At 43.0% G+C, this 21705-nt stretch overlaps 2 protein-coding genes across 2 annotated transcripts in view; both read left to right on the plus strand.

The window, feature by feature from the left end:
• Window positions 1-968: 968 nt before the first annotated feature.
• Window positions 969-4283, plus strand: MPV17L (MPV17 mitochondrial inner membrane protein like; the record flags this gene model as incomplete). Its single annotated transcript, XM_082292478.1, has 4 exons — window positions 969-1269; window positions 2619-2689; window positions 3921-3950; window positions 4104-4283. 4 exons carry the CDS (start codon window positions 969-971, stop codon window positions 4281-4283), a joined length of 582 nt encoding a protein of 193 aa, XP_082148604.1.
• A 9797-nt stretch (window positions 4284-14080) lies between these two features.
• BMERB1 (bMERB domain containing 1) overlaps window positions 14081-21705 on the plus strand; it is a 47353-nt gene continuing 39728 nt past the window's right edge. Inside the window, exon 1 of the mRNA XM_082292477.1 lies at window positions 14081-14273. Coding sequence (XP_082148603.1) covers window positions 14168-14273 — 106 coding nt within the window. The 5' untranslated portion in view covers window positions 14081-14167. The remainder of the gene's footprint in view (window positions 14274-21705) is intronic.

A 21705-nucleotide genomic window follows, 5' to 3' on the forward strand; every position in this document is an offset into this window, starting at 1 on the left:
AAGGGCAGTCCCTGGGCCCTGCCACAGCGTGTCCGCCAAGCACTGGGCAGCGCGCTCTACACTCTTACTAAAATTTACTTAAATCCATGCCTATTTAAAAATTTACTTAAATCCATGCCTATTAAAGCCGTCCATGCCTATTTATAGTTGTTCATGGAAGAATTCATGGTAGTTTCAAAGGCATTAATCCAGGTCACAGAGCAAGCTACCACCTCCTGCCTGGAGATGGTTCCCTCAGTCAAGCCTGAGCCCATTGCCAGGAGCAAGGGGAAGATCCTCGCGGATCCTGGCGGATGCGCCGTGGCCAAGGGGGCTGTCATGCAGGACACGAGCCACCCTCGGTGTCACCCCACAACGTGGGCTTCGAGTCCGCTTTGTGGCACTGGTTCTGCATGTACAAAGCTGTGTACACGAGTCTCTTCAATCACCTGTGGCTTTCTCCTCAAGTTGTCTCAGCAGCAGAGGGCAAAGCAGAGGAACCCCACGGGCTGCTGCTGCTCAGCAGGTGTGCATCGGCCCTGCTCCGTCTGCAAAACAAGGGCAAAATTGAAAAGAAAAAGCCATAACCTACTCGTAAGCAGGCAAAAAGGAGATGATTTAAAAAAGATAATAAGGAAACAGTGCCTAGTTTTCACTTGTTTCTCAATAGCTGCAGCACTAATGCACAGTGACCCCATGGTACTACTTAGACCAAACCCCAGGCGACATAATCACTGACACTTTCGGGGTGAATGCACAGGCGCTATAGAGGCGAGCCCACGAGCTGGCGCCCAGCTGCCCTGCCATAAACCGCGGGTCATCCATCACCCACCGGGGCCCGGCACGGGGAGCCGGCCTTTCCTGGCAGAGGGAGCGCTCCGGGGCCGCGGGGATGGCGAGGCGGCGGCGGGGCCGGGGCGGCGGGCGGGCGCGTGGGAAGGAGGAGAAGGACAAGGAGGAGGAAGAAGAGGCGGAAGCGGCGGCGGGCGATGGCCGCGGCGCTGCTGCGCGGGGTGCGGCGCTTCCCCTGGCTCTGCAACGTGCTGCTCTACGGGGGGCTGTTCGCGGCGGGGGACGCGGCGCAGCAGCTGCTGCGGGGACAGCCGCCCGACTGGGCGCAGACGCGGCGCGTGGCGCTGGTGGCCCTGGCCTTCCACGGCAACTTCAGCTACGTGTGGCTGCGGGCGCTGGAGCGGGCGCTGCCCGGCCGCCGCCCGCCCGCCGTGCTGGGCAAGGTGCTCTGCGATCAGCTCCTGGGCGCGCCCGTCGCCGTCCTCGCCTTCTACACGGGTGAGTGCCGGAGGCTCGACCGCAGAGCCCCGCACCGGCAGCGGCACCGCATCGGGACCCGCGCCGGGCTCGGAGAGCGCGCACCGGCAGCGGGACTCGGCACCCCCGGGGTGGGTGGGTGCGTACCCCCTGCCCGCCCGGCGCGGCTCCCGCACCCCAAAACGCCGCTGCCCGGGCGCTCGGAGCGGGGGCCGCGGCCGGAGGCCCTGCAGACCCCGGCGGCTCTCCCCGAGGATGCTTGCGGGTACCGCGGGCGCTGAACCGCCTGTGGCACTTCAGGGCTTTCCATGAGAGGTGCTGGACCAAAGGAGGCCTGCCCTGAGCTCGGTTGGGCACGTAGTTTTTAATTAACAACAAAGAGTTCAAAGCACCTTCAAGGATTGTAGCATCCATGTCTGTTTGAACTGTTCTCCTTAGTTCTCAGCATCAGCTGTCTTATTTTCCAAAACACAGCTGTAAATGTCAGGAAATGCCATAGTTCAGCGAACCATCTTCTGCTGTGAGAGTCTATAGAAACACAGCATGCTACTAATGGCTAATCTCAAAAGCTAACAAGTAAGAAGATACTTTAAAGAAGTCTAGTATCTATTTCAGAAATAAACAAGAGGGAATAAGAAAATTAGGAGGTGAGACTAATGTAATTAAATTATCTAATTTAATTCAAACTTCATGTGGAAGAAGAGTAAGACAGGTCCTCTTTTTGCCTGGCATTGTGAGATCTGTATTCTATGACCCCAACAGGAAAACCATTCAGTTTGTTTTTGAAGAGAAGTAAACAAAGAAGTCAAACACCAGATACTTCCTCTCAAAATCTTAACTATGTCACAACTTAAGCTGAGAATTGCCCAAGGACCAGAAGGATCGGAAGGACCACAAAGGGGATAGTAGAAGTCCCTAAACTGGGAACCAGTAAAATAATGTATCCATTGAGCGATACCGATAACCTCAAGGCATGGGAATACCCAGAAAAATCCCAGAGTCGGACTAAGGAGCCTCTGCTTATATGGTAAATGCCTTATTCTCTCTCTCATGGGTGTAAAAGGTGCTTTCATCCTCTCTGTTCCACCACCACACCACTGGTGACTGGTATGGCAGAGAAACAGATGCTACACCACCTGTACACCCAGTATATCTCAGCTGATCTCTGGTGTCAGTGCTAGGAGTCAAGTCAACAGATGAGATTTCTTGTAGCACTATTAGGTAGTTAGAATGGTATTTTTTGTAACAATATCAGCTTTTCTTGCAAAGATATTACAATATATTTTGAGAAGGGTCTAGGATGTCATTGAAAAATGTGAGGATTTAATTGTTTGCTTTTTTTCTGATTATTGTAAATATTTTACCACTAGGTATGAGCATCCTTCAGAGGAAAGAGGACATCTTTTCAGACTGTAAAAAGAAATTCTGGAATACATATAAGGTGAGGCAAGCAATTTGCTTATCTCACAGCTAAGCAAAAAAAAAGGATAAAATATTTGAAATATTCCTTCCTCCAACCCTCTTTTTTCACTCTTTCTTTCACTCCATTATTTAATTATGTGTAGGAAGCTTTACGTACCAGCAGCCACGTGAAGTAAAGGCAGTTTGGGTTCAGCAGTGTTGCCAGATGAGTGAAATTATGCCATTTTAAAAATGTACAGTGTTTATATACATAGCATTTGCACCCAGCTCTGTTTGACTGATAGCCCTACAATACAACAATGATTCAGGGTTTTTTTACCTTTTGTCTTAAGAACTACCCACACACAGTGTTTAGTTAGTGATACTATTGGAAACACTTTTATGCACACCTATTAAAATCATTAATTACAGAGACACCTTCTTTGATAATAATTTTTAGCCTGTACTTTTCAGTGAGAATTTTCTCACTTTCAGAAACACAACCCCTTGCTTTAAGAAGACTTTGCTATAAACAATTGGCTTTGATTTGCATTTCTGCATACACAAGACAAAATTATCTGTGCACTTCAGAGCTCAGCAAGCTGAGAACATTAAAGGTTTCTCAGATGCAAGAAGAATGATGGATTAGCAGGAAAAAAAGTAATAGAATAAGAAAATGTGATTGCAATGTGAATTTCTTTTCACAGTATAGAACTATAAAGGTAGGATGGAAAAGGATTATTTTTATTCCTATGGAAGATGATTCTAAAAGCAGTCCCACTATAGCCTATCAAAACATAAGGTTTCTATCAGCCTTATGTTCTATGAGTAAATGATCCATTGATTTTTCTAAATATGCCTTATGTGTATGAGTAAGTAGAAGGAGCATTGCAAGTGTGAAAATATAAATAGTGTTCAGTGGTATTTTTCATTAATCACTGAAACAAATGTTCACATGTTTAAACATTTGTTCACCCATCTGGTAAATGCACTTATTGTGTCTGGTGTCAGATGTCTGTGAAGACTTAACTGTGCTTAGGGTTTTTTATTTAAAATGAGTTAGAATAATGTGTTTGAAAAACTCACAGCAGAGGCTCATGAAGATGATTAGAAGTTTAATATGGCAACCTCTAGGTTAAGCGACTCCATTTGTAATTGAACAGCTTTTATTAACTTCACTCAAATACGTTTTAGTCATCACTAAATGTGGAAAAAATGAATCTTGGTGGTTGAAATCAGTAAGAATAACAAATGATTCGTTTTCCTTTCAGACAGGACTGATGTACTGGCCTTTTGTGCAGGTGAGTTCTCAGGGTAACTCCGTGAGCCTTTCTGTGCCATAAAACCTGGTCCTGTGCAGCCACATGGTGTCTGACCCCAGGAGAAGCAGTAGAGTTGTTGGGTGTGTAGCAATGCCTCGAGCACTAACTGAGCTCTCTCTCCTTCCAACACAGCTGTCAAACTTCATTTTGATCCCAGTTCACCTGCGAACAGCTTACACTGGGCTCTGTGGCTTTGTCTGGGCTACCTTCATTTGCTTTTCCCAACAGAGTGGAGATGGCACAGCAAAGTCAGCATTTATGTGGCTCCAAGGAGAGAAGGTCAATGCAGATGAAGAATCATCAGACAAATAAGAACTTTAGTTCTGAACGTATTTTAAATTGCTAAACTGAGTTTGTGAAAGTCAGTAAATCACACTGCAGCCTCATTGTTGTGTTTAAAATAAGCAGTTATCTCAACATTTGGTGGTTAGTATAAGCAGTGGAACAGTTTGTCTTTGTGCCTGTTTATTTTTCATAAAAGAGGCCAGTTGTATATTGACATCTAATTATTTTCATGCTGTCAGCCCGTCTCATCTGAGAACAACTGACTTACAGGGCAATGTAAGCAGTTGCACATCATGTCAGACTGCCTCACTGGGGAGAAATATTAACTGTAATTTAATTTTCAAGCAACTTGTAATTGCTAGAAAAAGGAGAATAGAACATTAAATCATCAGTTGTCGGACTTGACAATTGTTATCAATGCAAAATTACTTGCAGAACAAAATTTAATGGATTCCATATCTAAAAAGTGGCATTGAATCTGTTTCATTGAGAGGAAACGTAAGTGCTATGTTTGTAGAGCCCACTTTTCTATGGGGCCAACTTCTTTTTATTCTACATGAAAATTTATATAGCAAATGAATTATTTCATAGAATATACAAACCTGAACTATATTTGTACATGTTTTATCTTAGCTAGGAGAATAAAGACAGCTTTGGTCAGAGTCCTTTGGGGTGGATGCTGCCCATTGACCCTTGGGGTCAGTCATAAGCAGCTCCTGCACAGTGGAACCCCCCTAAGCACTGCAGAGAGTTTTTGTTCTGTGTGCAGCCACTGCTTCCTTTGCTCTTCAAGGGCCAAAGTGTTGAAGAATACATGAGGGTCTTGACTCCTCCACTCTTTTCAGCTGCTTTATTATGCTGAAGATATAATTAAAATTTTGAAGAAAAAGAGCACAGGAAGGAAGGTAACATGAATGGCAGAATCCAGCTATATATATATATATATATATATCAGGAACTTCCATTTCTTCCTTAAATGGCTTTTAAACATTCCTATTCACAGAAGACACTAGGTAACTATACACAGGAGACTAGGAGAAGGTGAAAATTAATTATGGATCTGTTTTGTCAGCTTGAGGATCAGGTCTGGGTATGGGTATTTTTTAAATGTGCATATGTATCTCAGAACCGGAACTGTGCAAATTTCTGTGATTGCAGTAAGTTGAAATCAGACCAGTAAAGGAGCCCTTGCTAGATTAGAATGGGATTTTATGCCTTGAAGTTACTGAACTGTAAGCTTGAGAGAGTATCTGATTGAATGGGTCTGATTCTAAAGAGAAGACTCATCCCTCTGTTACAACAATAATAAACCACTTTGAGGAATGTGTGAATTCCTCTGTCTTGTCTAAATAGTGTACCAAAGCCTGCTTAGGCTATAAATATTCATTCCTTTGGCCAGCAGCTGTGCTACTTAATATATTGGTAACAATTATTTGTCACTGTAGGAGCCCAGTGCATCTTAGCTGAGAAAGGAAAAGGGATCATGCAAGCACTGCCCAATCTATTTCAGGTAAAATCAACTTGTTTAGCATAACCCAGTAGTCAAGCATGATGCAAAGTGCCCATATGGCTTTGACCAGAGGACTGCATGGCGGGGGGAGGGGGGTAGATGGCAGGGGGCTGCTTTCACAGCCTGTTTTGCTGGCCGGCAGGTGGAGGAAGTACCTTCCCTGTCAGGATGGACAAGTCACTGCAAATCCATCTTCAGCTGCACAGGCAGATGTGGAAGAGCACACCTGCCTATAGCCTCAAGGTGGAATTCATTTTAATTGACTTTTGACACCTGTGGTATGGACATCTCCAACTTGGTTAATTGGTTTAAGCTCCGTATGATGAAATGTGCACTGTAAGAGCCCATTTCTCTCCATCTATAACATGGAAGCTCATATGACTGGCTGCTATGTCAATAGCTTCTTTGTAGATGCTTATATTTGGTGAGTTGAATTCCCCTGCTGGATGTTGCTGCATGAATCACATAGTGTAAATTGAGCAGTCCTGATGTTGGACATCCCAGGAGGAGTAGAAATCCACAGAGGAACTAACTGCATTTTGTCTGTCTATTTAAAAAATGAGTGAACAAATGCTTCAGACAGCTATAGCTGTTAAACTGTTCTTGTGCATATAAAGTCCTCAGGATAAAGAAGCAATTTCAGTAGTGGCTTTTTTATGTTCATATTTTTGGGATCAGACTGGTATTCTGAATTCTATTTAGTAAGAGCTAAATGTTTCAGGTAAGGTGTGCTAATGAAGTATTTAACTTTTTTTTACAGATGCTATTTATTTTTATTTCTGCTTGTGCCTTAAGTGTTTAATGATTTGTAGCTGTCACTTGGAGGAGGGAACTGGAGAATAATGTCATTACAAGGAGAGTGAAATGCTGGTGGTTTGCTGTAAGCAGTATGTGATGTTTTGCTGTAACTCAGAGCAAAAAATCTTTCTTCATGGGTATGGTTGGTAAAGCTTAATCCCCAGATGAATCAAGAATTTATAACTCATGATCTGTGTAATTCTGATGCCTTTCTTCATCAGGACTAACTAATAAATGAAAGATCCATCTTTTATTTTAAATGGCTTAAAAGCTTATACAAGCTGTGCTTTGTTGCTCTCTGCTTTTGTGCTGCCAGCTTTTTGCTTGGGAATTTGAGCTAAATGCTGCTTTGTCGTCAAGTTTCTCTGGCTGGGGAGTTCAGGATTTCTCTCCATCTTTCTATTACTTGAAGTACAATTCTTTCATGTAATGGAAGCCTGTGGCTCTTATATTTCAGTAGACTTTAGATCCTACATAAGCCTTTCACTTTCTCTGTTTTTCTTCTTAAGGCACTTGACAGCTAAGTAACACAAGTCCCTTTTCACATCAAAAAATTTGTGGTTTTTTCTTTTAATTATGAGCACTGATTGGTCTCACAAACATTTCAGACCCACATAATGCAAAATAATGAAGCTGTGTTGGAACAATTTCTCAGTGTGCATAAATTAATGGACCTTCTAAAGATTTTCTTCCTCTGACAGTTTAGTCTGAGGACCTAATCCCTTAGTTGTTAGAGCCTTCATTATTTCTTGATACTTTTTTGGCTTAGAAGATTAATTTCACAGAATAACAGAATGATTGAAGTTGGAAAGGGCCTCTGTATGTCCAGCCCAGGTCATCTAGTCCAGCCCTATTTGACACATATGTAAACTTTTGTTTGCTACTTCTAGCAACTCACTAATTTTTTGGGGGGAAAAAAAATAAATAAGAAAAAGTCAGGCAAGATTTATCCTAATGTCTCTCTGCTACCCTTTGAAAAACAGTCATAAGGGCTTTATGACTGTTTCAAGGAATTGCACTGATCTTACTGCCAGCTGAACATGCAGGTTTCTTTCCACAGGATGAACAGAATTACACATCACATAGGTGCTCAGGAAGGAGCAATACACTGCCAGTAGCTATTGGGCCTGCAGTCAGGTGATCTTTTTATGCCATTTCTAAGAAGAAATGGGATGAGCAGACATTTGTATCAGGTGCAGCTCCAGCTCCGTGTTATTCTGGATGGCTGTGGAGATGTGGAGTCTGAATTTGATAAAATGAGAATTTCAAAATTTATTTTTCTACTGCAAATCTTTTATGTAAATGAACCTTCTGTGCTTACTAGTGTGCTAAATACATCCTTCTTAGAAAATTCACCAGAAGGCCTCTGTCTTTTTCACACCAGAAGAACCCATCCAATAACACAGCATAAAATAACCAGTTCCTGCTGCAGCAAAGGTGAAACTGCCTCTAGTCTGTTACCATATCTGATATGCTGAGTTCTCTTTATAGAACAACCTTTGAAATCTATGCAGCTTCAGCCTTCCAGTTTTCTGCTGTAAGTGCCAGTGCTTCCTGCTTGTGCTGCTGCCTCTACTGCTAGTGCCAATCCAGTGAGATGTGCAAGAAATACTTGCATTTTACTAAAATAATGAACTTCAAGTTGACTGAAATTGTCTATGTTTTTGCAAAGGCTTAATAAACATTAAATGCTGTTTTTTGGCTCTGTCTGTCTTTAACTAGTAGGTGTATAAACAAAGGCAGATCGTATGTAATGTTCTCATGGTATCTTCATGGACCACATGCAGCAAAAAGTTCAATTTGATGTCATAGATCTTAACACAGCAGCAGAGTAAAAACTAAGCAGGGATTATTCACTCCCTTTAAAATGCTGTTATGTACATTAAGTCATCTGCCATTTCCGTACAAATTCAGAACAGAATTAATAAATAATATATATGCAGAAGGAATGGAGGAATTCAGGTAGGAAAAAGATATAAACTTTTCTAGAGTACAGAGGTTAGAAATGGGATCCTTACTGAAGGACTTCACTCAGCCTAGTTTGTGTGAGATACTCTTGGGAAGGAAATGGTTCAGAAGATTTGAGGCTGAAGGAAGTAATATATTCCACAACTGGATGAGAAATATACCACGTCCATTCCATGCAGTAATTTTTGTATATTTAGAATGAGGAGGAAGCTTTATGGAAAGATTTCAAGTTGAAAAAATTCTGTTTCACAGACTTCATGGCCAACAGCGAGAAAAAGGATCACTGAATGCTTGGGTAATGCAAAGCAAGGATTTCTTTCTGAATCAAACCAGTGATGTTGAGTCCAATGCCATCTTCTAGGAACTTATCCAAAGACTTCAAGTAACAGAGGATCTTCTGCATCTCAAAGAAATTATTTATGTGTTCTTATGAAATTTTATTACCTACCCACATCAACCTGGCCTTAACATTCTAATAAAATGTTACTCCCTTTCTGACAAGATTTAAAGACTTGGTGCAGCAGGCAAAGCACCTTCTTTGTGCATGTAGTGGTAAGCAGAGTTTTTGTTTATTCCTTGGATAACTGTAATAGTTTAGCTCTGTTAGCCCTTTGCTATATCGTTCTTGAAGCTCATTTGCAAACCCTTTTTTGCTGTGCAACCTCTAATTTAAAATGTAGAGAGTAACACTGTATTGATCCCAGTGACTTTCACATATGCCTCAGATAATATTCTTTCTATCTCTGCCTAATATTCCTGTTCTTAAACCGCTCAGGACTGTCTGTCCTCTCTTAGTGTCCAAGTTGCACTGAGAATTCACATGCAATTGCCAGTCCACCATGTCTGAAGTTACTGTAATCCATTTTAAACACGAACAAAGAATGCAGATTACACATCTGTATGTGTTGCGTATACTTTTCAACATCATCCACCCTACCAAACACTGCCTTCCCTTTTTTTGCAGTTTATGAATTTAATGTGGTAATGCCTGAAAGTCTTGCACCTTGTGTCCAGATAAAAAAACAGACTTTAGTGTAAAGAATATAATAGAAGGTATCATTCCCCTCTATGCAACACTAGTAGCAATTACACCTTTTTGTGCTGAAAGAAATCTTGGACCGGGAAAAGCCTAATGAGGTGTGAAGTATGGTCAGAAAAGACATTGTTAAGGACAGCTCTGCTGTAGCAGCAGGTACATCAGAGAACTTCAGAAACTGAAGAATGAGTGGTTTTGTTTGCTGTGTTCAGGGAAAATCAGTTATGAAGTGGGGCTGTAAAACAACAGGGGAAAAATGACATCAGGTCAGCGTGCACACACTTGGGGTTGTGTGCACATGAAGCAATGAACAGGGGACACCTATGCAAATGCTCGCCTCTGCCAGAAGACCTTAAAAATGGGATATTGATACAGTCACCCTTTTCCATTTTACACCCTCAAGACTGATAGAATCAAACAGAGACCAAGAGGAAGCATGGATGTGTAGCCTAGTAGGTAGTTCAGTCACCAGAGATAGCGGGAGAATGGGAACTGACTGGGAATGAGAACTGTTCCCTAGTTCTGTTACTGTGCTTTATCCAGTTACAACAGAACTAAAATGTATAAGCACTCAGATGGCTGTGATAAATACAGGGTTTGGCCCATATGGACTCAAAGCATGCACACAAAGTTCTGCACTACATGAGATCCTTTATCTGTGGAGGAAGTGTCAGCTTCATTCTGAATTGTGTGCCCTTTTACAGGGTGTAACTTGGTGGCAGAGTAATTTAAGTTGCAACTCTTCCCTGGAATTAGTGTCTTACTGATAACTAACATGCACTTAGTGTATGCATACATAAGAACAAACCCTCATTATTATTTCTTTGATTTGTCAGGATAGCAGCTTTCCTGTCATTGCACAAATATTTTGGAAAGAAAATACAAGTTTTGATGATTTCTTTTTCCACCTCGAGTTGTTTTCTCCTGTTCTATGCTGGCCTGTAGAAATCTACCTCGGAAAGACTGGTCGGTCCCCTGTGGTATTCTTGTTCTGCCATTGCTTACACCTCTCTGTGAATTAAAAAACACCTTTACTTACTACTGAGAGTGTTCAGCTGCTTCCATTTCATGCATCACATATTAGTTCTACATCTAGTTCAGAATGGTCATCATACAGTAATGAATTATTTTGTGTTCATAATTACATCTGATACATCATGGCAATTATGCATACAGTGTTTACCTTACTGTTTGGGGGCAGAAATTGGCAAAAAGCCCCAATGGAACACAGGTACAAATATAGAGAGAAATTCAAGTCATAAAGAAACCTTTCAGAATTCAGGGCAGTGACTTTATAGCTTCCAGTTCCAGTGAGAGGAGTAGTGAAATGGCTCACAGAAGTGGACCTGCCTGTTAGGATGCAGGGGTAATAGAGCATGTACACTGCATACGGACATGCATCGATCAGCAAGACACTGGCACAGTCACTTTGAATGCCTCACAGCTTCCAGGCACTTTTGAGCTCTCTGTGTAAAATGCCAACTTGTGTAGGTAAAATGGAAGCTTACAGAAAGTCACCTTTACAGTTTGGACCATGGTAAATGAGAAAAGGCTCAGGCCCTGAGAGAGCTGTGCCTGGGGCTGTGTGCTGCTGCGTTTGCAAAATTTACACAGGATGTTTATTACTTCAAAATGGACATGCCCACATACACACTGAAATATTACTTGTTGCCTGCCATGTTTGCAAGTCTAATAGCCCAGACCAATTTATGTTGACATCTAAATTTACTGAACTCAAACATCTGTTTTTCCTTTGTAGCTATGGACACCCATCACTGATGCAAAAGCCACCTGCAGAGTGACTCACCTGCACAACAGTCAGTCCAGTCATACCACTGGACGTGGCTCCAAATGCCAAAAAAGACTCTTACATGGGCAACTTCACTACCCATGGTATTAGTAGCGTATCTGACAGATGCTATAACAGCTTTTTCTCTGGAATTTTTACCTTAAAAAGACAGTGAATGTAGAAAGAATTTACTAAGACAAAAGTAAAATGGGAAAGAAAAGAGTTTAGAGAAGTATGTTTCCAAAATCTCTAGTTTGGTCACAACTACAGCTTTTGAAGTGTGCAGATTGTTTCCATTCTTTCTACCAGATATTTATGCCCTGACTCTGCTGCTGCATCTCCCGAGTTTGTGCTGTGTGTTCTGACCTTCTGCACAAAAAAAATTAGTTCAGATAAATCTAAGTAAGTCACGTCTGCCATGGGGCATCTGTGATGTCTGACAGAGGTCAGACAGCAAGAGATAGGAGAGTGGATTTGCCAACTATTCCTGCCCAGCTATAGCTCCTGGTGGCAGGATTTAGTGAGAAATGGGAACTGAAGCCGTCAGGGAAAACGACTGTGAGAGCGAAGTGCACCTCCATTTCTCTACCAGGCATTATGTTAAAAGCAGTGAGAAGAGACCTGAATTTTTGTATTTTCTGCGTTAACAGTGCTTTCAGCAGAAGAAAACCAGCCTTCATGAGTAAAGGAATGCATTTGTAATTTATATTGCCAGGTCCACTGAAAGACTTCATCAGTAGGAGAGAAATTTAATTCCACTGGCAAATGCAGCAGCAACAATGCTCCAGAGTCACAGTAATAAAAATCCTGATCTTACATTAGCAAAATAACTGATACATAGTTAGGCCCTACTCTTGCAAAAACTTTTGTCCAAATGACCTCAGTGGGGCAGCTTCCACACACCTGCTCTTATGTGCAGCACTCTGTTGAACTGGACCCTTACTGGATTTTGTGACTTTTCAAAATGAGCAGGTGAAAACTTTCTAGTTACAATAAATCACCTTATATATTCTTTGCTTTATGTAAGTAAATTCTTAGCATCCAAGTTTCTGACAAGTGGGTGTTTTTCAGCCGTACTAACAAAAGCAGTGCTTTAAATATTCAACTATTTCTAGGATCACTCCTCCATCTCCTAAACAATGCACTTGAGTTGTAATTACCTAAAAAACTTGAAAGGATGGTTTGAAATTAAACAGTCCTCAGATCTACCAAAAATTGGCCCTTCTCCCCAGTCAGACTTTTTCCCTTAGTCCCACTCTCATTCAGATCCCAGATGGACTCTTATTCCTCCCACATTTGTGTTCCTCACTTCTACCAGTGAGTCAGTCCAGCCCACCCCAGCAGGCAGCTGCACTGTCACCCAGAATCAGCTGTGCAGAGTCCTGCCACCAGCTTTTCTGCTTGACTCACGGCTCTGTTTGGGCTCCGTCTCTAAAGGCCAAAACCAGTGAGGATGAGGCACTGCAAAGGCAACAAGAGCTGTTCCAGCACGTCTGGTGCTCAATTCATGGCATATCTCTGGGGAGCACAGCTGACAGAGAAAAAACAGACTTCCCTGAGGATGTCCTAAAACTGTCCAGCTCATCTTGTTGGCTAATTCCAATTCTGAGGAAGACAAGTAGAGAAATTTTCTGTTACAATTTTAAAAGCAATGTGGAGGTTTTCTCACCTCCAACACGTGAAGCACTCCTCAAACAAAATTGTTCACACAACAGCATCAGTGTACGCCTGTCCAATTAGTAAGTGTATCACTGAACCCAGAGGTGGTATTTTTGAAGTGTTGAGGATTAAGGACAAGACTTTGCAGGCAAAGGTAGATGACAAACAAATCAGCTTTCTCAGCATTGACCCAGAGTAACTCTTTATAAATGAGGCAAAAAGGTTTGCTGTGGGGCACTGGACAACCTGTCTAACTCCTGCTTCATTGTCTTTATGTCAGAAATTATACACTCACAGTAAAGAGCGATGTGATCTCACTGAGAAAGGTAGTCTCCAACTGTAAAATGCTGTTCACGGATTTCATCTATATAACCTCCCTTACAATAAAAGAAAAAACTTAATAATAACAATCATAATTACCACACTTGTGCTTCCTGCAAAATCATTTCCTTTATTCCCAGCAGGCTGCATGAGCAGCAAAGCTGCATGCTGATGAAAAATGAGAAACACAATATCGCATCACTTGTTTGAGTGCTGTTCTCTGGCTTGGGGCAACGTGATGCTGGAATGAGTGTCATTCCAGTCAGTGCAGGACTTTTAGGAAAGCCAAAGGCTGAATGCACAGCAGCCTGAGATGTGTTAGACTGCAAAAGCCATGAACGGCTGTGGATGTTACCATTATTTCCCAGCTGCTCAGGTCAGAAGACGTGCTCAGCTCTGCACCGGCCACAAGATGGACAGTCCTGGCAGCGAGCGGGTTTGCGAACTCTCGCCTGCCCGAGTGGTTTGGCTACGCCAAGGGGAGCGCAGCCCGCAGGGCTGGGCAGTGCTGGGCAGGCTGGGCAGGCTGGGCAGGGCTGGCAGCGCTGGGCAGCGGCACCGCAGCGAGCCGGGGCCGCGGAGCTCCGGGCAGCACCCCCGGGGCGGGCAGTGCCCACCCGAGCAGAGGTAGGGCCGGCCGGGCGGGGCGTGTGTGCAGCATGTGCGAGCTGTGACACCGCTTTGTGTCGCGACTCGCCCGCCCCAGCCCCGCACTGAGCATGTGCCGGAGCCCCTGCCCGCCCCCCGCCCGCGGGCCCCGCGCCGCGCACGGAGCGCCCGGCCCCGCGCAGAGCCCGCGCCGCCGCATGGGCTGAGCGGAGCCCCCGGCCATGGAGCTCCGCAGGTCCATCTCAGCCAGCGCCGAGGCCGAGAGACCTATGCGGCGCTACGGGGCAGTGGAGGAGACGGAGTGGAAGGCGGAGGCGCTGGGGAGAAGTGAGTGGGGGCCGCGGGTGCGGGTCCGGCCGGCCGGGGAGCCCCGGCTGCGGCGGGGCCGGGCGGTCCCGGGTCCTGTTGGCAGGGCGAGGCCACCTCGGACTTCTCGGGGAGGAGGGTTTGTGTGACCGTTTTGCCCTCTGAGGCTGGTGCTTTGCTTTGCGGGCGCTGTGTCGGGGACGCACAGCTCGTCTGTGCCAGGGACAGGGCGGCTGAGCCGGTGCGGCTCGGGGCGCTCCAGCCTCTGCCTGCGGCACGGGCGGCTCGTTCCGCGCACCGAAGCGATGAGCGGGTGGCCGAGGAAGGATCACTGGGACGTTTGCTCTCCCCCGTTGTTTAGTAGGTGGGATTTAGTATAGGGATTTTCATAAATATTGGTAGTCTTTAACGTGTTTCACATTTGGAAAGCACAGATGACGACCACTTTATTCCCTCGTTATCTCAGGCAGACGGTACAGCAATACGGCACTTAATTCACACCTTCAGTGGTTTAACTGAATTGATGAGCTCAACAAATGTTCTGTGCTGGGAGAGCTTTCTTGAAATCATAATTTTCTGGAAAGCGGCAATTGACATAAGCTGTCCAAAGTTCCAACGGAAAGAGTAGTTAAAAAGACACATCACTGCCAATTCACATTATCCGTGGGACCTTGTTGTCTCTGAGATACCAGCTATTATTCTTCTATTGGCAGAACTATCTTCTTTACAACCTAATAAGCCTGCAAACCCCTTATAATTGTCCAGGTAACCACTGAGGCAAGAGATCTTGAAAAGCTAGTCACAAAAACTGTACTAGACAGTATCAAGAAAAATATTTTCTAAGTTTCACCAAGTATTTGATTTGGCCACAGGAAAAAAAAAAGCTTTGTGTGCTATCTGTTGTGATGATTTCAACTTGGCTGGTACTGGAGTTGCTGATATCCTTGATTTCCCCACCCATCTTTTGATCGTGAAGTTTCACGTGGATGGTTTTAAACATGGCATGGCTTTGCAGCACCTTGGTAGCAGATTTTAGCCAGTGCATCTGCTATGTTTACTTTTCAGAGACTGCTGTGTTCTGGAATGATACTTCACCTCTAGCTTCAGTTTTTAATGGCTATGTTATTGTCTACCATATGCTGATGACAGGGTGTAACTCTCCCAGTGACGCTTCGGTTGCAGTGTTGGTTTTGTTGCAGTGCCTGGCATAGATTCAGGACTGAGAAACTCCACACTTTCTAAAATGGAATTGAAGACTTAAATCACTGTTGACTGAGTTGGTTGAGTCAGACACATGCAACAGTTTTGCAGGTTCTCTGGCACGATATGGACGTGCTTTTCTCGTTCTCACAACCATGTCTGGTTTTGTTCCAGCACTCAGGAGCTGAGTGCACTGCAGCACTTGTAATAATAATAACAATAATAACTGGTATCCCGAGGTGCCAGGAAAGATTATGTCTTGCAAGCTTTGGACAAAAGATGGTCTGTTTGGCAGAAGGCAATGTGCAGGCTGAGAGGGAGATCTGATCTGCTCAAAAATACGTATTCAGCATTGAGCTGCCACCCCAATCACAGCTTGACACCCAGTGCCAGAGTGGGCTGTTGGCAGGACTAGGACGCAGTGTATGAGGTGTGCACCCTGGCTCTGCTCTGAGCTGCCCTTCTACACACTAGTTTCTGTTTAATGAGAATATTTCTCTGTGTATAACAATTTAGATAGGAGTAGGAAATAATCTAGAGGCTGTGATCTGTTCTTTGAAAAGTAGAAAATTTTTGTTTATTTGAATAATTAATTTCTTTTGTTTGCTTATTGGCTCCAGCTTTCTTTAAATACTGTGCAAAATGTTATTTATAGTAGCTGGTTTAGATGATTGCTGCCTATCTTTCCTGTTTAAATACTAACGCTGACTTCTGGTCACACTTTTGCAATGATTAAAAATAAATAGATCTTACTATTTACTGTAATGCTTCCTTACAGTCCTCCTAAATTGCATGGCATGATGACAGTAGTCGCCAGACTGTCTGTGAAGGAGCTGAAAAACCGTCATCCCCTTTTTTACTGATGTTTACAATTAGCTTTTGGTATTTGCATATTGTTTTAAATATGAAGTGCTTGGTAAGAGTATTAACAAAAGCAGAAGTCTATTACTGCATATGAATTTGCCCTTTTTTACTCTGAGGATTTGTTGTATTAAATCAGGATCTTTTTGGAGGCAGAACTTGTGTATCTGTACAACACTGCACAACAGAGTGCTGTTCCCTGGTCAGTACCTGGTGATGTGAGTGCAGTCTTATCACAAGAGAATGTTCATCCTGATTATGTCCATTACAGAGGGAATGTCATGGAAGTCAGGTAATTTCTCTTCAGTTTGTCAAATGGAAAGGGGGCTCTGTGCTAACGTCTCTATCCATGGTACTGAAGGCATTGCTGGGTATTGGTTATAAACAAAGATGAGTTGCTTCACAGCAATGAAATGTGCATCATGCATATTTCTACCCTACAATGGCCTCTTTCAGCCAGGTTATCAGTGGAGTTAAGATGGTTCACAGTAGCTGAGGATCTGATGCCCTGTGACCTGATGGTGTCAGGATCTCTAGTGGCTGTGCAAGCAAAATATGAAGCAGATTGTTTAAAGGTGTCTCTTTAACAAGTCCCTGAAGCCTTTCTCTTTGCATACAGGAGGGAGTTTCCAAGGACTAGAGAACACTAAGAATGGTGGTTTACTATGTACAGGGCAACTCATCTGTTTTCAAGTGCATGCATATAAAAGACAAGCTTATAAATTGTCAGGCTTGTATAATGATAATGTGGTTACAGCCTTCGCAGTAAACGATTTTTACAACTTAGTTTTGGGGAGCCTGCTCTGAAGCAGAACACTCGAGCACTTTGGTCTGTCCTTACTACTGAGTGCACAGCTTCATTTAGAAACATCTGTCTTGCCATTGGCAACTCATAATGGCCTGATTAAATAACTACATGCACACCATGCGAAGAGCCACAGAGAGACAAAGCAGTTTTTCACTGTCCTTCTGGACACGGCACTTCTCAGATTTCTGCTGAGCTTTCCTGTCCTCTTGCAGTTTGTGTGAGGGCTGAAGCTAAATGCAAAATTCACCATGAACCCTCCAGCTTGAGTCAGTGTAAGGAAGCAGAAATGCCAGAAAACTGCAAAGATTATGCTTTGATGCAATTTAGTGCACCATGAAACTTGTTTATTGTTTTCATTTGAAAGGTAACTCAGCATTGGAGGTAAGCTGCCACACTCCTGTATTGCAGAGACCCACCTTTTTGACTGTTCTGGAATATGAAGCGGAGAATAGGGGAAAGGGGCCCTGTTACAGCTTAGTACTAAAGAAGCTGGAGATTCCCACCATGAGACTCAGTAGTAGCACAAAGCCTTCACAGGCAGCTTTACTTGCTCTCCCTTCTTGCTGTGAGTGTTGTATCACAGCTTCTGTCCAAGGAAGGAGCATGAGAACACTCCAGAACAGCACCAGTGGGGTGAATCTAGTTCTGAGATCACTCTGATGTATTAGAAAGATAGAACAGGTCCGAGGTTCACTGAGATCCTGGGCTGACACATGTGAAAACTTATTTCACCATATTCAGTTAGTTTATCTTCAAAATCCTTCTAAGCCTGTTAGCCAGAAAGACTCTTGTTTGTATTTACATGCTCTGCTGCTGAGCACTGAAAACACGGGCTATTTAATGTTTTGTTTCTATCATCTGATAGTTAAGCATTCAGACATATACCTTTGGGCTTTCTTTCATAATGCCCCACATATTGTACAGACATCCACAAATCCATGCTGGTGCTTTGCATAAAAACTTCCTGTTACTTCAACACCTCCCCAGTCAGTCAGTGATGCAATATGGCCCTGCCTATCATACTCTCATAACACTGTTCCCCAATCTCATCATGTTTCCACTCTGGTTTTAAAAAGAAATTTAAAAAAAAAAAAAAAAAAGTTTCAGAGGCACAAAAAGAATTCATGTGACACAACCATCACGCTGTTCCTTCATAGTCATGCCCTTGTGTTACTGTAAATGGGAATAATTGTTAATTATATCTATTACAGGCAATGAAAGACACAAAACAAATTAGGCTTATTCAGGCCATCTATTAAATAGGTGGGAAAGAGGCTAACTGAAGGATATACACAGTTATGCTTCTTTTTATAGAAACAGCAGCACTGCTGGCTTTGTGAAGGTCTGAACATGGGCTTCAATCAGAGAATGTAATTAATATTCTTCCCATGTCTTCACTTAAAAAACCCAAACCCACAATTGTGTAAAATTTTTGAAAAGAGAGTGGCCAAAAAATTCACGGTGACAATAAAACGTTTACAGTGAACCCTAGACCTTTTTAGAAAATATTGGGCAAAACATTGTCATCAACAAAGACAACTGATTCAAAGGATGCTGCCATTCTAGATTTTTACCTTTTTCATTATTTTTAATGTTAATATATTTATATTGTACTTCAAGAGGAAAAGCAGCCGTGTCTGATCTGTGGAACCAAGACAGAGCTCCCACACTGAAAATCAGAAGGGGTTTTCTAGAAAGGATTGAGGCTATTTTCTATAGAACAGTTGTAAAACTCACCTGCTTTGATGGCAGTCAGATGGCTCTAAAATTCTCCTACACAGCTTAGTGTTTTTATAAGTAATTTGCGATTTTGGCTAGCAGTCTGTACCTAAAATGTACCATTTAATAATCTCCACCAGGTCATTGCTGCATCCCTGTAGCTCATGAGGGAAGGCTGTAACTTGGTGTTTGATTTACTTCACAAAGAGCCCAGAGAATGATTGACAGAGTGAGACTAATCCAGTTTATACTATTATACACATTGTCTCATATTTCTAATTCCCCCTCCCACAGCTGGTTGCTCCGGCAACTACTGAGACAGAGGAAGAAGGAAAAGAGAGAACTGGAAATATTTTAGTGTCTCAGAGTGTATTCATACTAAAATATTGGTCAATGGGGAGGAAACTGTGACTCTTAAAGCAGCTTCTTCCAAATGATACTTTATGTGGGTGTCTCAAGGCCACAGAGCAGAAATACATCAGTTATTGGGCCACCCTTGCTCCTATAGTCTCCCTCCTTTTGTTTCTATCATCTGATAGTTAAGTATTCAAACATATACCTTAGGGCCTTCTTTCATAATGCCTCACATATTGCACATATTTCATGAGTTTTCACTTTTTTGTCTAGCTATGTGTGTCCAGGGTTTCTCAACAAAAAAGTGCCTCTTATCTACTCCCTAAGTTGTCCCAAGGTTCTGGACATAAATGTCTCTTTATAATACTTTGTATCCTGTGAAGTCCAACCCCTCCCACAAAACTCAGGCAAACGAGGAAAACAGCAAGCAAATCCATCCCAATCTAATCAAAGCCAGAGGGGCTGAGAGGAGAAAGAAAAGGCTGAGGGAGCTGGGAGTGTTCAGCCTTAAGAGGAGATGGCTGAGAGGGAACACCATCCGTGTCTGTCAGTGTGAGCAGGGAGGGCTCAGAGCATAGACCAGGCTCTGCTCTCTGGGGCCCAGCAGTGGGAGCAGAGGAACGGGCAGGAACTGATGCCCAGGGAGTTCCACTGAACGCGAGGCAGAACTGCACTGTGAGTGACCGAGCGCTGGGACAGATTGTCCGGAGAGGCTGCGAGACTGCCTCGCTGGAGATCCTCCAGAGCCACGTGGACACAATCCTGTGCTGCGTGCTCGGTAAAGACCCTGCCTGAGCAGGGAAGTGGCACCAGATGAGCCACTGTGATCCCTTCCAACCCGACCCGTTCTGTGAGTCTGTGTAATTCTGGCCTATTCTGCAAAAACATGTTGGTTATTACAGATCAAGATCTTACTGCTGCACATCTACTCACATGTCACAGCGAAGACGTTTCTCTCGCCTGAGACACTCGTAAATCTGAGGGTTAAGAACTTAAAAAACTCTGTGCCCAACCGTGTGTGCCAAGCAGGAAATGAACACCTAACATTCAATGCAATGTTTATAGTCAAACCAGTGTCAACAATAATTGCTGAAAAAGTTATAGATGAACCTAAAGTGTCATATTTGGGACTGTTGCCCATGAATTTTCTCATTTCCTTTAAACATATTTTACAGAAAAAAATGCATTAGATTTGGAAACTAGGACACTGAACTACAAAAATCATCCTTGCTGTTGGTAGCCTGTGGGATTATGGACTCAGTCTGTGTAATTTTTTTTTTACTATGTTTGATAACTGATGTCTTCGTTGCATGGCATGTTTTTATCAGAGAAACCACTTGTGAGAGTGTGTGTATGTCTGCCTCAAGGGTGCTTTATAAAACAGGAACAAAACCTTACATTTAGGATTGGGCATGCACTGCAGAGTACTGTGTATTATGTGTGAAGTTTCTAGAGTTTTCTTGTAGTTCCTGAGCACAAGAAAGTTTGAAACTCAACACTCTTTAATCCTTATTCCCAGAGGGCTCTTCTTCTGTAGCTAAATATGTTCCATTTTCATAAAAATCTTACTTAGTAAAATAGACCCAGAGACAATAAATAATGCTAATTTATTTCCATGAAACCTGTTCTGCTGTCTGCCTACTTAAAAGGCACAGTATAAATGGATTCAAAACACAGAGATGAAAAATGTGTGCTTGGAGGGCAAACTATGAGAAATCAGGAGGAGCACCCTTGGATAAATTATGTTAGTTGCCCTTCAGGATCAGCAATGAAACATGAATTATCAACATTTTGTCAGCTCATAAAGGGCAAAATATCTGAGAAAATATTTTTAAGAGAGTTTGTCACTGAATGAGGATGAATGATTTCCAGTGACACAAGCTGCTCATTGCAAAAGCCTGATGATTGCAAACACTACCAAAATGCAAGAGGTAATTTGTTATTGTAAGAATATCAGCAGTGTTTAAGGATCTTTTTATTGTCCTGAATCCTTCCGCCACCCAAACCTTCATTGATTAGGGTTTTTTGTAGTTTTTTTACACACACATTTGGGTTTTTTCATATACTGGTAAAATTAGAACAAAAGATCTCATTATAAAGTGATTTAATGGTTTTGTTCATCTTTTGTAGAAAACAACGCAAACCAGGAAAGGAATCAACAGTCAATTTTACCACTTATGTCCTTTCAGTCCAGGAGGCCAAAGTAAGTTTTAGAATAATGGTGTTGAAGCCAAAAGAGCAAGTGACCTGACCTCCCTGGGAAAGGATGGAGAAGCCTGATTGACACTTTCTTGGTTGCAAATACGAAGCACAGTCCTGACTTCATTAACATCAGTGGAAATTTCCTCACTGATTTCAGTAAAAGCAAAACTGGACCAGACTCTGTGCCTTCATCTCCTGGAGCCCTGTTCACCTTGATTCTCTTTAGAAAACAGGGGAGGGGATCTGGGGGCTGTGTCACTTCTATGAGGACTCCCCTGGGAATCTTTGTCAGGCTGCCCCATGGGTTTG

This window comes from Coloeus monedula (assembly GCF_965178545.1).
Source record: "Coloeus monedula genome assembly, chromosome: 16".
NCBI classification, from domain to species: domain Eukaryota; kingdom Metazoa; phylum Chordata; class Aves; order Passeriformes; family Corvidae; genus Coloeus; species Coloeus monedula.